The 14,842-nt window shown below is 36.5% G+C and overlaps 1 protein-coding gene across 2 annotated transcripts in view; it reads right to left on the minus strand.

Annotated features, from left to right (window-relative positions):
- DMD (dystrophin) overlaps positions 1 to 14,842 on the minus strand; it is a 2,163,935-nt gene that overhangs the window by 1,526,554 nt on the left and 622,539 nt on the right. For both annotated transcript variants that reach the window (XM_065915496.1, XM_065915495.1), the window contains one exon: positions 8,557 to 8,707. In XM_065915496.1, coding sequence (XP_065771568.1) covers positions 8,557 to 8,707 — 151 coding nt within the window. The remainder of the gene's footprint in view (positions 1 to 8,556; positions 8,708 to 14,842) is intronic.

Consider the following 14,842-nt stretch of genomic DNA (forward strand, 5'->3'; position numbering starts at 1 on the left):
AATGGTATGCGTTAATGACAAATGCTAATCACAATTGTTTTTAATATAAAGTTTTAAGCAGTAATTGGAGGTGCAAGTTACTTTTATTTACATGGCTTAGTTTCCTTTTATACTACTTTTTCCCCTTATTTTTCCCTTGTTAATCATTCCTACTTGAATATTCTCTCCTGCAACCTGTCATAATGCTGTCCTTTGATATGATCAGGGGATCTCCCACCTAGAGGATACATGTTTTTCTCCCATGGTTCCTATCCCCTGCCCCTTGAAGGTCATGTAATGTCCGTATGGAAACTGATGAAAGAAACAGGACAATATAATTTTCAGGTCTTATCCGTCTTTTCTAAATAAGAATCTTGGAAGAAGGGTTAAGTTTTAAGCCTAGCTTAAAGGGGCAATCAAGACCTGATGGAGGCTAAGATTGAAAACATAAGAGCAAAAAGAGACCTCACAATCTATATGAAGTTCAACCTAACTCACAAGACCAGACTTCTATACACACACACACACACACACACACACACACACACACACACAAAGCTGTAGGATTATGGACTCTATAGTTTCTTTGGCTGGTCCACTGTGCACATCCTCTTCATGAACTGGCCATTTATGGTGGTAGGTAGCCAACTGAGAATTTGATTGCATTGAATGGTTTTGCTTTTCTGCATAACCAAGGCTCACAAGCTTGATTTCTATGGACATACACAAGTATGCCTGCTGGTAGCATCTTCTGTGACACTTATAAAAAGATATCAGGGCTATAACCACTAAGTTATTTGAACAGAGATGAATCAGAGAAGAAATGAAACAAACAAAAAAAAAATAGTGACATGGCACTGAGATAATATCCCCATATAAGTTGCTTTAGAGATGTGTTCTTTCTCCCCGCCAAAAACAGATGTGTTCTTTCTTCACCTATATGAGTGCTTTCTTGTTCCTGCTCATAATTATTGCTTATTTAAATTGTAAGTTTTCTGCCTCTGCCAGTGATGAAGCCTCTGTGTGTCACAGAACTAGTCACAATTAATGAAAGCATTTGCTCCAAAAAAACATTTACTGAGCATCAGTTATGCAATTCACATGCTAAATACTTGGCTAGAACTGGAGAAACACAGAAGTAGTCTCTCTGGTTATCTGGCTGTAGCACTGTAGTTTTGTTTTGTTTTTGTTCCCTAACTATTGATATATTATTTACCTTTACTGCCATAGCTATCAGACATTCACCAAGCACTTATGCGGCTAAATGATTGAAAATAAAATAAAATTTCATAGCAGTAACTAATAACATGTACATCTAACCTTGCTAAAGATGGAAGAGAGCTTACTAGTCACTAAAAGCACTGTTTGATTCTATACTATTTGATTCTACAGAATTCGTATGCTTTTCAGAATCATTTGTGCTCCTCTCAATTATTGTATTTCTGTCTTAGTACTATTTTTTTTTTAAATCCAGCTTGGGTCTCCCAATTGCCCAGTCTCAGAATCTGTTATTTTAGACTGTTTGATAATTCCCTAATTCTAGTCTCTTTGGTTCTGCTCTTGATTTCCAAAATAATTTCCATTGACATTGCTTTCTGTCAGGCTCTATATACTTTCTGCAATATCTTCCTAACATATCCTGGACTCCTGTTGATCTGTGATCTAATTTATCTTACAAGATGTATCTTCCTAAAATAGAGGATACACTTTCCTAAATCCCCACTCTCCTCAGTTTAATTTATCATCAGTAATGGATCCCTACTGCCTATAGCATAGCTCCAAATGCCTGTCTTGGGTTCAAGACCCTCCACGATCAGGTGGTGGTCCTCCAGCAGTGAGCATAGTGCAACACGTGACCAAAGCAAGTACCATACCTTATGTTGCCCCACCTCATTTCCTTTGCCCAAACGAATCACTATTTTTTTTTTAACTTTCTCAAGCCATTGACCATATTATGCCTTATATAACATATAATGGCCACTTGTTTTCTGTGTCATTATCTGATGTACTAGCATGTGAGCTTCTCGAGAAAAATTCCATGCACAGTAGGTCTCTGTATTTTCACAGCAGCTATTTTGTTTTAATAAGTGTCTCTTCAGTGATATGGATTAAAATGCAATGGAATGAAATGAAATGTCAAATCCTTTGGCAGGATTACATCTAAACCTTCCCATTACATGACTATCCAGATCATTTTAAAGGTCACCGGAAGAGATATTTCACAGTCTTGGCAATCCAAATGTTTGTGATTAACTAAGCTTTAGGGAAAGGGTAGGTGACTGTGCTTCCAAGAGAACATTTAATTTGTATTAATAAGTACTTAACAAAGAACATTTACTAAAGTCATAATATCATGTACATGTCTCACTGATACCTGTAAATTCTAACAACTTGTAAAGTAAGGACTTTGTTGATGCTGTTACTAAGTCAGTGTAACTAATAACAAAAGTCTAAACCTCTCAAAAGAATTGGAAACTTAGATAGTAAACTCAGCTTTAAACCTCATCTCAGTGTGATTGAACTATGAGACAAGATTCTTGAGTCAGTTATTTTCTTTTTGATTAAAATACTCTCCAAAATAGCAAACTTCTTTCCATTAATGAAATTTCAAGCCGACAGCAGACTTCTATTGTCCTCAATAATGTTGTCACTCCTTCAAGGGAAATCCTTTCATTCCTTATCAACATCACTAATAAAATCTTTCTCTTATAAGACAGAAATAACCAACCAGAATTATTTCTGACATGTCCCTTCACAAGAAGATTGAGAGGTTCAATTTGTTCACTCCAAAGAGAATCACTTTTGGGTGACTTGGATCTAAAGTCAACCTCTAAATTCTTTCCCCAAAGCAACAGCGATGAAGAATTACTGGTCTCTTCCAAATTTTGCAGCAAATTGGACTTTTCCCAGCTACTCAGAGATAATAGTTTGACTAGATTTAATAGTAACCACCAATATAGGATCAATCGCTTTACCTTGCCTAATTGGCAGATTCAGTAAAAGTGACTTATTTCCATGACATTTCACGGTGGTTGAATTTCTAGCCTGCCTCATAATAAAATGCTGTTGAAATGAAGATAGCAAAGGATGCTGTCACAGAACATAGAGAAGCATATCCGTAATATGCATGGTGTGCTTGCAAGATTTGTCCTCCAACTGAGAGAGAGAAAGAGAGCAAGGGGGAGTGAGAGAGCGACAGAGTGCACACCAGAGCCCTCTGATGTGAGAATTTAAACCCATTCCTAGCAACAAAACCTGTGTCTCCTCTTTAATTTTGTTATCTTTAATTATCTCTTAAAAACAAAGTGGATGGATATAATGTTCATGGATATGAAGCTAAAACAACTAAATGGTCCATTAGGTGAGAAGCATGGTGATGTAGCAGGGTGGGGCTACTTTCTGACTCCTCCAAGGTTAGTGATGTATTTCATTGTCAGAAGGAGAAATTTCCTTATTTCATTCATTAAGAATCCTTGGGAAGAAAAGCTGCAAAGTAAATCAGTGATTATTTAAATAAGTCTTTAGTTTGAATTCAGTTACCTAAGCAAGAACATTTATCCTTTCTTCTGTTTTATGAAGCATGGAAAGATTAACACAAATAATTTACTTCTTTTAGTGTATACTTCTAAAAAATATGTTTCCAATTTAGACAAATTTGATTCCTTTACAAATTATTTGATTTTGTCAAATTTTTGTCTTCTCACTGCAATTACTTCAAGTAACAAAAGAGAATTATCACCTGTCAGACTTTCTCTTATCTATGTAATACATTTTTTCCTTGTCTTAATTTTATAAAAAATAATATATTGTGAAGTGGGTTTAAACAATTAAAGGTAGAAGCTAACCTCACTTTCTGTGCCAGTAAACCAATTCCTTCTGGTTTTCCTTATGCACTTATATGAATAAATCCTAGATATAAATGATTACATAATCAACTTGCATATAATTATGTTACTTCCTTTTTGTTTCAAATTATTCTCTTCAAAGCAATTTCATACTCATCAGAAATGACCCATTTTCAAGTAATGGACCATCTATTCAAATTTTATGACAATATTAGACACATTTCCATTCCATTCACTATTTATCTTCCAGAGGAAAGTGCAAAACCTCTCCGGTAACTGGCAGAATACAAAGACCCTGGACGTCCTAACCTCCATGAGGGCTCTGTTCCTGGTTTCCAGGTGAGACCTTTGCACACAGCTGTCCTAAGTCATTCACACTCATGGCTGCCCTACCATTCTCTGCCACTTCTCCATCGTGGGCCTGCTTCCTGGCTTCCTCTTTAGACTCCGGGCATCCAGGGCTGACATCCTTCCCTCTGATATTCAGTGTCACTGCCCATAGTTTTGCCCTTGCCGAAAATGCATGCCATTCCAAAACTAATGGAAACTTTGAAACCAAGACTGGAAGGAACACTAAAAATCAATGGGCTCAACCCTTTCATTTCCAGCGTGAAGATATGGAGAACCTGAGAGATTCAATAATTTCTTAAAATTATACATGGTAAGCTGGGATAACCCTCAGACTTCCCAGGTGAGAAGGTTGTCTTAGCTTGAGTTCCTTCCTGAACAGACCCTAAGCCAAGTATTGGGGTACAGATGGTTTACTTGAGAAGTCATCTCAGGAGATATCATGAAAGGGCAGGTCTGTGAGACAGCTGACCTTGTGGACTTCTGGGGCCCAGTCTTGCTGGGAAACCTCTGAGGAACTCTGGAAATTGAGAGATGCTTTGGAATCATCCTGCCATGGGGCCAGGATTCTAGAATATTAATCTATCATCTCCCATCCCTCCTTGGTTAGTGGAAGCTCTGGCAGTACTAAATACTTTTTGCCCGTGTTTGAACTGACTGAGATTCTCCTATGGCCAGCAAATGACCTCAGACTGAGAGGAAGTCACTGGTGTATATAGAATCTCTCTGCACACAACTTCCAGTGTAGGACAAGGGGAAGCAAATAGGTATAGAGTCTACCAGAGGAACACATGATGCACCCAGCAAAAGTGGTCCAGGTCAAGGTCTAGCAATGGCTCTAACTTTATCAGATTTTCAAATAAAATTTATGTGACAAGGGGAACCTCTTTTAGTTACAATTTCCATATGAAAATTAGAATATAGTTGATGCTTTATTTTTCCCCAGTGGCATAGTACCTGGGATTACCATAGCTCTAACTCTCCCAAAATTGCTTGACCTTAAGCTGTTGTGGCCAAAGGATGGTTTTGGCTGCAGCAAGATCATAAACCAGCTCCATTTGTCACAGAAACTGAAGCTCATGAAATAAAAAAGAATTCTAGGACTTTGAAAGAAAGGTCTCCCTCGTCTGCATGAAGAAACTGTGAAGCTAACTCTGTCAAAATTATATATATGTATACGTATATATATAAAATGAAGTTGGGTGAGATACAGATTTAGAAGGTCTGAGTTAAGACAGCAGATATTTCCTTTCAAAGCCATAAATCCAAGAGGCACAGAATCCTGAATAGAGTTGTCAGATAAAATCCAGGATGCCCAGTAAAATCTGAATTTCAGCTGAATAATAACTAATTTGGGACATACTTTTACTAAAAAAAAAACTTACTGTTGATGTGAGCTTCAAATTTAACTAGGTTTAACTAGGCTAGGTTTCTTGCATTTTTATTTGCTAAATCTGGCTACCTTAGTCTTGGACCAGTCATGAAGGTTCTTCTGTGTGTGTGTGTGTGTGTGTGTGTGTGTGTGTGTGTGTGTGTGTGTGTGTGTGTGTGTGTGTGTGTGTGTGTGTGTGTGTGTGTGTGTGTGTGTGTGTGTGTGTGTGTGTGTGTGTGTACGCGCACGCACATGTGCACATGTGTGTCCTGACGGACTGAGCAAGACTCTGTTCCTACAATAAAATCCAAAGCTAGCTAGTTTTATAATGGTTATTAGAATGAAGCATTATCACAATGCAAATGATTTAATATATACAAAACCTTAAAGACTCCACAAAAAAACTTAAAGTAAATGAATTCACTAAGTTGCAGGGTACAAAATCAATATACAAAAATCTATTGCATTTCTATTCAATGACAAAAAATATCAGGAAGAAAATATTTTTTAAAATCCCATTTACAATTGCATCAAAAGAATAAAATCCCTAGCAAGAAATTTAACTTTAATTTGCCTAGGAACAAGCTTAACCAATGAAGTGAAAGACCTGTATGCTGAAAACTGTAAGACACTGACAAAAAAAAAAAAAAAAAACTGAAGAAGACACAAATAATTGAAAATATATTCCATTTTCATTGATTGGAAGAATACTGTTAAAATGTCTATATACCTAAAACAATCAAGATATTCAATGCAATCCCTATCAAAATTCCAACAACGTTTTTCATGGAAATAAAACAAGCCATCCTAAATTTTGTATGGAACCACAAAAGACCCCAAATAACCAAAGAAATCTTGAGGAAAAAAGAATAAAGCTGGAGACATCAAGATGCCTGATTTCAATTCATATTACAAAACTACAGTAATCAAAACAGTACAGTATTGACATAATAGACAATAGACATATAGATCAATGGAATAGAATAGAGAAAAAAACTCAAGCATAAAATTTGGTCAATTAGTTCACAACAAAGGCTCCCAGAAGATACAAGGGGGAAAGGACAGTCTCTTCAAAATAATGGTACCAGGGAAACTAGACAGGAACATGCAAAATAATGAAATTAGACTACTATCTTTTACTTTACACAAAGACCAACTCAAAATGAATTAAACACTCGAATATAAGATCTGAAGCTATAAAACTCCTAGGAGAAATCATATGTCGCAAACTCCTTGACATCAGTCTTGGCAATTTTTTGGATCTGAGTCCAAAATCAAAACAAACAAAAGCAAAAATAACCAGTGGGAATGTATCAAACTAAAAAGTTTCTGCATAGCAAAGGAAACCATCAGCAAAATGAGAAGGCAATTATCAAATGGGAAAAAAAAAATACCTGCAAAGCATATATCTGATAGTGGATTAATATCCAAAATATATAAAGAACTCATACATCTCAACAGCAAAAAGATATATATTTGATTTTTTAAAAAAGGTCAGAGGTTTTCTTTTTCCAAAGAAAACATACAAAAGGCCAAAAGACACATGAAAAGATGCTCAACATCACTAAGGAACTGCAAGTCAAAACCACTATTATAAAAAAGACAAGAAATAACAAGTGCTGGGGACAATGTAGAGAAAAAGGAATCCTAATGCACTTGGTGGTGGGAATGTAAACTGTCACAGCCACTGTGGAAAGCAGCATGGATATTCCTAAAAATAATTGAAAATAAAACTTACATATGATCCAGCAATTCCGTTTCTGGATATTTATCCAAAGAAAACAAAAATACTACCTTGAAAAGATATATGTACCCTCATGTTCATTGAAGCATTATTTACAATAGCCAAGACATGGAAACAACCTAAGGAGTTGTTTCCTAATTCATCATTGATGGATGAATGCATAAAGAATGTGTGGTGTATATATATGTTGGAATGTTGTATATATTCCACAAAAAGACCAAAGAATAATACAGTCTTGGCCATTTGTGACAATTTGGATGATCTTGAGGGAATCATGGTAATAAAACAAGTCAGACAAAGGCAAATATTGTATGATTTCACTTACATGTGTAATCTAAAAGTCATTACAAACAAAACAAAACTTACAGAAAACAGGATGGTGGTTGCCAGAGGGGAGGGGGCTTGGGCACCGGGTGAGATGGGTGAAGGTGCTCAAGAGGTACAAACTTCCAGTTATAAAATAAGCAAGTCACTGGGATGTAATCTATAACATGGTAACTATACTCAATAATATTGGGGTACATATTTAAAAGGTGCCAAGAATGTAAATCTTAAAAGCTCTCTTCACACACACACACAAAAAGGATTTTAAACTTTATATGGTGATGGATGTTAACTGTAGACTTATTGTGCAGATCATTTGGCAGTATTTACAAATATTGAATCATTATGCTGCTCACCTGAAATGAATATGTCAATTACACCTCAATAAAAAAAAATGGATGCTGAAAAGAAAATTTATGTAGAAATTCTAATCACAGAAACAATAAATACTTACAGGTAACCAGGGAGCATAACTGTAAATGTACAAGATAAGATGGAAATATTAAAATTATTAGATGCTATATTTGACAGGAAAGCAATGTTACAGATGTCCATTTTTCATTAAGCTTGGCCTGCTGTAAGCAGACCTTATGAATTGAAGGTAAAAATATGTTTAAAAAAATCTTGCCTTATTACGTAAATTTGCTTTTCACGTAATCCCTACAGAGACTCTCTTCCAGGAAACCAAAATTTTAATAAATCACATAGCTGCATTGTTCTCTTCCAGGAATATATTTGATTTTTTTTCAAGTATGAAAAGCCTAGCTATTTTGTATTCAAAAAAGGAAACACTGCAAAAATATTGGGTAAGAATTATTTTAAACCTTTTCTCATTTGAAGCTTTAGTTCTCTCTTATCTGCAAACCATGGCATGAGTATGTACGTAATACACATATACACAGTTTGCTTTCCAGATGAAAGCAAATAGCATAAAATATACTAACCTTATGTTGCTGTACTTGGCGTTTTAGGTCCTCAAGATCAGGTCCAAGGGGCTCTTTTTCCATTCTCCTTGTTCTGTCTTCTGTTTTTGTTAACCAGTCATTTAACTCTTTCAGTTGCTGATTCTGGAGATCCATGAGAACTTTATGTAAACTGAAAATTTGAAAGATACTTATTATTGCCTCTGTCAAAATAACTTTACTATTATTAAACCTATCACTAGGTAAAACTATTGACATTTGAATGTGTGTTAACATGGTTTGGCATTTTCTGGACATTAAGAAAGAAGGTAAATAAAACCCATAATCAATCACCTCTGAAGGTATTCTTTCTTCAGCATATGATAGTCCATACATTCCAAATTCAGAACGTTTCACACAGCTAACTAAATGTGAACATGATAAATAAAGTGAGAGCCATCTCTGGTAATTGAGCTAGTAATGTATCCTGGCAATTGTTTGTTTTTATGTCCATTATTTTAATATATGTGTGGTGATAAAACATGGCTACAAATTCTCTGTCATGCCATTAAGAGATGGAGTCAATGTTCCATGCTCATGAATATGGACTGGCCTTGTGATTTGTTCTAACCAACACAGTATGGCAGAAGTGACATTATACACAAGTTCTAAGTGTAAGCTGTAAGGGAAGGAGCACCATTTGTATTCTGTCTCTTGGGACGAAGCTGCAATGTTATAAGGAAGCCCAAGCTGACTACCAAATGATTCGAGACCATCCTGAGAGTAACTCTGGAGAATAAAAAGCAATCTTAAAAGTTAAGCTTCCTGATGAATGAAGCCCAGTGAGTGACCCCAGATATACCACAATCTCAGAACAATAACCTAGATGAGCCCTGACCATATTCTTGATCTACAGAATCAAGATGGAATCATACATTTTTGTAATAAGCTGCAGTTTGGGAGTCATTTGTTATGCACAAATAAGATAAGTGAAAGAGTATTTTTTTTTCTTTTTGTCAAGGATGTATACATTAGTGGGCTGGGCAATGGATCTAAAGTCCAAACACTTGGTTTTAGTTCACAGCCTGGCTATATGCCTTAGAACCAAGTTCTTAAATCTTCTCAGTGTGAATATCGGCATGACAGACATGAGATGACATCTTGCTTATCAATCATACAACTTCATAGTAAGGATGAAAAGTAAAATTTAGGTTATTTCATCTATTAATTAAAAAAAAAAGCTGAGAGACAAATGAGAAGTGTTAGTACAAATTTTAAGGTAAATATTCTTTATGAAGGCATGTTTAAAGCATTTTTGAGAACCACAGTATACTACACACTGATCTTAAATTGTCAATAAGGAAGACATAATTTTAATTATTTATTATTTTTATTTATAAAAATTTTTACCAGAAATTTCCATTAATCAAAATATTTAAACATATAAAATATACACATAAATGAGAGTGTTTAAAATCACTTAGGTTATATTATTTATCATTATAGCTTTAACCTTTTAGAGACACAGGTCCCCTGAGGCACATTGTAATCAGAAGTCTATGAGAATGAGCTTTCGTTTGTCAAACAGAAAAAGTAGACATTTTCATTTTATGGGAAGCAACATAGATAAAGCATCCATTTAAATGGAAGCAAAAACTCAAAATTCCTAGTTTAAGTTTCTTAGACAATGAACACCATCCTGGCATTGCAAGGTATATAAATCTTTTACTTTATTGGTTCAGTCTATCCCTTGAGAACTGACTTGATAATAAGATTTCATGACAATCGGCTGCAATATAATTCCTTGTGTTTGCTGTTTTTCCTGCCTGGTTTGTTCTTACATTGAGATAAAAATCTCACATTTCAGAAACTAAAGAAAAAAAATTTCATATTATTATTTATAGTTGAAGAAATGTTTCAAGTCAAACATACATGTGTTTGTGTTAATAAGGAATTTCATTTTAAAATATCACTTTTTTTAACTTTTGGAGAGATGTTTCATCCAACAAATATTTACTGGACCCCCACATCTATTTTAGAAACTCCTATTTGTTAGAGATGGACAAAAGAAAACATCCTCATATTCAAGTAGCTTAGAGACTTTTAAGGAAATATCTATGTCAACAATTATAATAGTATGAGGAAATCATTATAGTAATATTTGTGTATATTCAGAGGGGACATAAAAATGGCTCCACGTTGACCTGAGCTCTTTACGAATGATGTGATTACACAGCACAGAGCCTGAGGGTTGAGACTTGAAGAACTGAGTCACATACTTACTAAATGTGGAATTACTGAGTACTTAGATACTACGAATGGTAAAGTGACAAAGACCCTTACAGTCATGGAGCTTACCTTCTGAATGGGGGTCACAGATATTATATAGTTCACGAGGCCATTAATTCATTGTAACTGTGATCATGCTTTGAAATGAAAGTAACTGAATTGAGTTCATGACGTAAGGAAAGATGTTTCTGAAACACTAATATTTGAATAACTCTAAAGCCTTAAATAAGAGGAGGTAGTGAAGAGGATGGGGTAAACACTTTCTAAATAGAAGGAATCACCTGTGCAAATTTCCTAAGGCATTAGAGGACCAGGAAGACCAATACAGTTTGATGATATAACATGTGGGAGAGTTATAGAATGTCATACCCTACACTAACCCATGAGTTCTGGGAAATTTCTTGAGCTCTGCCTGAAAATGTGAAGTCTGAACCTCAAGTAACCTTTTATGTTTAACAGTGATTTCACCTGATGAACCTAGACTCAGAGACTAACCACTAAGAATGGATGTACCAAAAAGTACTTTCTCAGGTATTGCATCTTTTATAGGTGGAATGTAAAAATATGGAGCTGAAGGTTCTTGGAGGAGGGGCTGGCATGGCTGGGTGGAAAATGGTGTATGGGGACAGTCAGTGTGCAGCCTGTGTGGTTCAATATTTTACTGACTGGTACAGTCACATCACTGTATCCTAGCCAAAGAAATCCCTGCTTTACTTCTCTAGACCAACTTGAAACAACAGCATCATTCCATCCTCTTGGGGGATGTCTTAGTGTGTGTGTGCATACACATTGAGCTTATGTGTGTATATATACATACATATTTATATATAGTGTGCATATATATGATTTTAATGGATATAATAGATCATACTGCTTAGGATGAAAAATCAACTAAAATTAAGTAAATATTTACTATCTTAAGGAAAAGTATTAAATATATAATGACAAAGACAAGTGCAGAGAGTGGAGAAATTATGAAAGTGGAGCATAATTAACTTGTGCTTGAAAAACACTTAAAGATTACATTTGGTCCTCATTATCACTTAATGTAGTTAATACTGTTATTTCAATTCTGAGGACACTGGAACTTGGAAAGGTTTAAGAACTTGCTCAGTGTATCTCAGTGACATGTAAGTCAGTATATAAATGCTAAGCTGTGACCCAGGTCTGTGCTCTTAACCTTGAATCATTTCCTTCTTTATTGATAAAATGTTATACTAGGTTGGTTCATATGAAGTTGCTGGTGTTTGAGGTTTTTATTCTGTAAAAATGATACTTTCATTCTGTTCAACTGAAAACACTATTAAAATGAGAAAGTCCACATTTCCAACTAACAATCTCAAGATGCGAATAAATTGGGGAAATTAATCAAATTCATAAAATAAAAATCTACCACCCACAGGCAAGGAAAGAGTTTGCATTTTTCTTGGTTTCATTTTATGGTTTTCAAGTGGTTATTTAGAAAGGGACATAAAATCAGAGGGAGAATGGAGCATAAATATATGACTGGCACTCGAGAGAGGCGGCGGCTGAATTGGAATAAAAGAGCTCCAGACAGGAGACAGTCTTGACAAAGTCTAGAGACAGAAGCATGTCAGGATATGACAGGATGAGCTGCTGCAGCCAGCTTCCCACTGTAAAAGTACCTGAGGACAGATGGAGACTAGAAAAGCCAATACACGGAAATAGCTTGCGACCCTGACGACACATCTGAGTCACAGACTGAATGGTTTGGAGTCACTCCAACTGTAGGTTTATTGTAATATAAGATGATAGATAACCTACGGCTTTAACCAGTGCCTCCCAAACTTTAATGTGCATATGAGTCACCTGGGACTATGTCCTCATGAATTTTAACTCAGTGGGTCTGAGGAGGGGGCTGAGATTCTTCATTTCTAGCAAATGTCCAAGGGATGCCAATGGTACTGGTGCATGGATCACACTTCAGAAAGCCATGCTGCAAACCACTTTGAGTCTGGTTATTTGTTAGGGGCAGTAAAAAGCACCTTAAGGAATACCATTTTCAAATAATTGTATATGGAGGTCTGGCTCCCACCTCACATCCACTGCCAGAATATCACCTTCATGAACAGAAGAGATCAATGCAAACATAGGGTTTGCTTCACAGAGACTCTGCTGTGAAGTCAAAGTTGCTCAGTCATGACTTTCAGTGAAAGTAAAAGTCGCTCTTCGCGACTTTTAAAGAGTCCATGGAATTCTCCAAGCCAGAATACTGGAGTGGGTAGCCTTTCCCTTCTCCAAGGGATTTTCCCAACCCAGGGATTGAACTCAGGTCTCCCTCATTACAGGCAGATTTCTTACCAGCTGAGCCATCAGGAAGCCCAAGAATACTTGAGTGGGTAGCCTATCCCTTCTCCAGAGGATCTTCATGACCCAGGAATCGAATCAGGGTCTCCTGCATTGCAGGCGGATTCTTTATCAGCTGAGCTACCAGGAAGCAGTTTCTATTCTAGAAACTGCTCTTATTCAGTTGCTTAGTCATGTCTGTCTCTTTGTGACCCCATGGAGTGCAGCATATCAGGCTTCCCTGTCCTTCACCATCTCCTGGAGCTTACTTAGACTCATGTCCATTGAGTCGGTGATGCCATGCAACCATCTCATCCTCTGTAGTCCCTTTCTCCTCCTGTCTTCAATCTTTCCCAGCAGCAGGGTCTTTTCCAATGAGTCATCTGTACCCATCAGGTGGCTAAAGTATTGGATCTTCAGAATCAGTCTGTCCAATGAATATCCAGGGTTGATTTCCTTTAGAACTGACTAGTTTGATCTCCTTGCAGCCCAAAGGATTCTCAAGAGTCTTCTCCAACACCACATTTCAAAAGCATCAATCCTTTGGTGCTCAGCCTTCTTTATGGTCCAACTCTCACATCTGTACATGACTACTGGAAAAACCATAGCTTTGACTAGATGGACCTTTGCCGGCAAAGTGATATCTCTGCTTTTTAATATGCTAAGTTTGCCAGACAATAGAGGTATTACCATAATCCTAATGATACAGGAAATACTATTAGCACCAATTTACAGATGGGTAAACAAAGGTTTGCCTGAGTCAAAAGGCAAGCAACGGCATGGGGGCAGGGGGGAGTGGGAATTGAGCATTGTGGCCCTGGGGTCTGCTTCACCATCATGCTGCCCAGGTGGAACTAGTAGTAAGAATCCACTTGCCAAGGCAGGAGAAGCAAGAGACGTGGGTCTGATTCCTTATCAGGAAGATCCCATGAAGGAGGAAATGGCAACCCACTCCAGTATTCTTGCCTAGAGAATCCCACGTAAAGAGGAGCCTGGTGGCCGACAGTCTATGGGGTTGCAAAGAGTTGGACACAGCTGAGCACACAGCACAAGACATAATACCTTTACTGATGTTACTTCATTTTTAGAGAGAACTTTTAAATCTATTCCTCATTTCATTTATGTCAGTGATTATCAAAAAGGAAAAACAGAAAAATAAAAGGCCAGTTAGTAGGATTTTCTCCATTTTTGTCATTAACAGGTAATTTTACTCTTTTTACTCACTTAAAGGAGGAGAGTCATATCCCTTAGCATGAAGTTTCCATTCATGATAGAAACCACAATACACTTTGAGACCCAGTTTCGGTCAAACATAAGGTGACAAGGGAACATGAACGACCAGACATTTTAAACATGTGTAACATTACATTAAAAGTATGAATCAGAAAACCTGATAAACCCCTGGCCAAAAAAGCAAACATTGCTTTAAAATAGAAACACAATATTGGTAAATTTAAAGAAAAGTTTCAGTAACACATGTACAAATGCATAAAGGCTTTTTGTCATATGGCAGTAATGAATGGGCCATATGAAGCACATCCATATTTTTCAATTCTCACAGCTTAGAACATTTATCAAAGCTCACTGAATGCCCTGTGAAACATAAAGCTCAAAACTAAGCATCCAATAAAATAGAGACCCCAAATGCATAAGACTTTCACCACCACTTCTCCACCACCAATCTCAACCAGTTCCCTACATTTCAAGTCTATCACCAGCATTTTTGCAGGTG

This window comes from Muntiacus reevesi, chromosome X, assembly GCF_963930625.1.
Source record: "Muntiacus reevesi chromosome X, mMunRee1.1, whole genome shotgun sequence".
Lineage (NCBI taxonomy): Eukaryota > Metazoa > Chordata > Mammalia > Artiodactyla > Cervidae > Muntiacus > Muntiacus reevesi.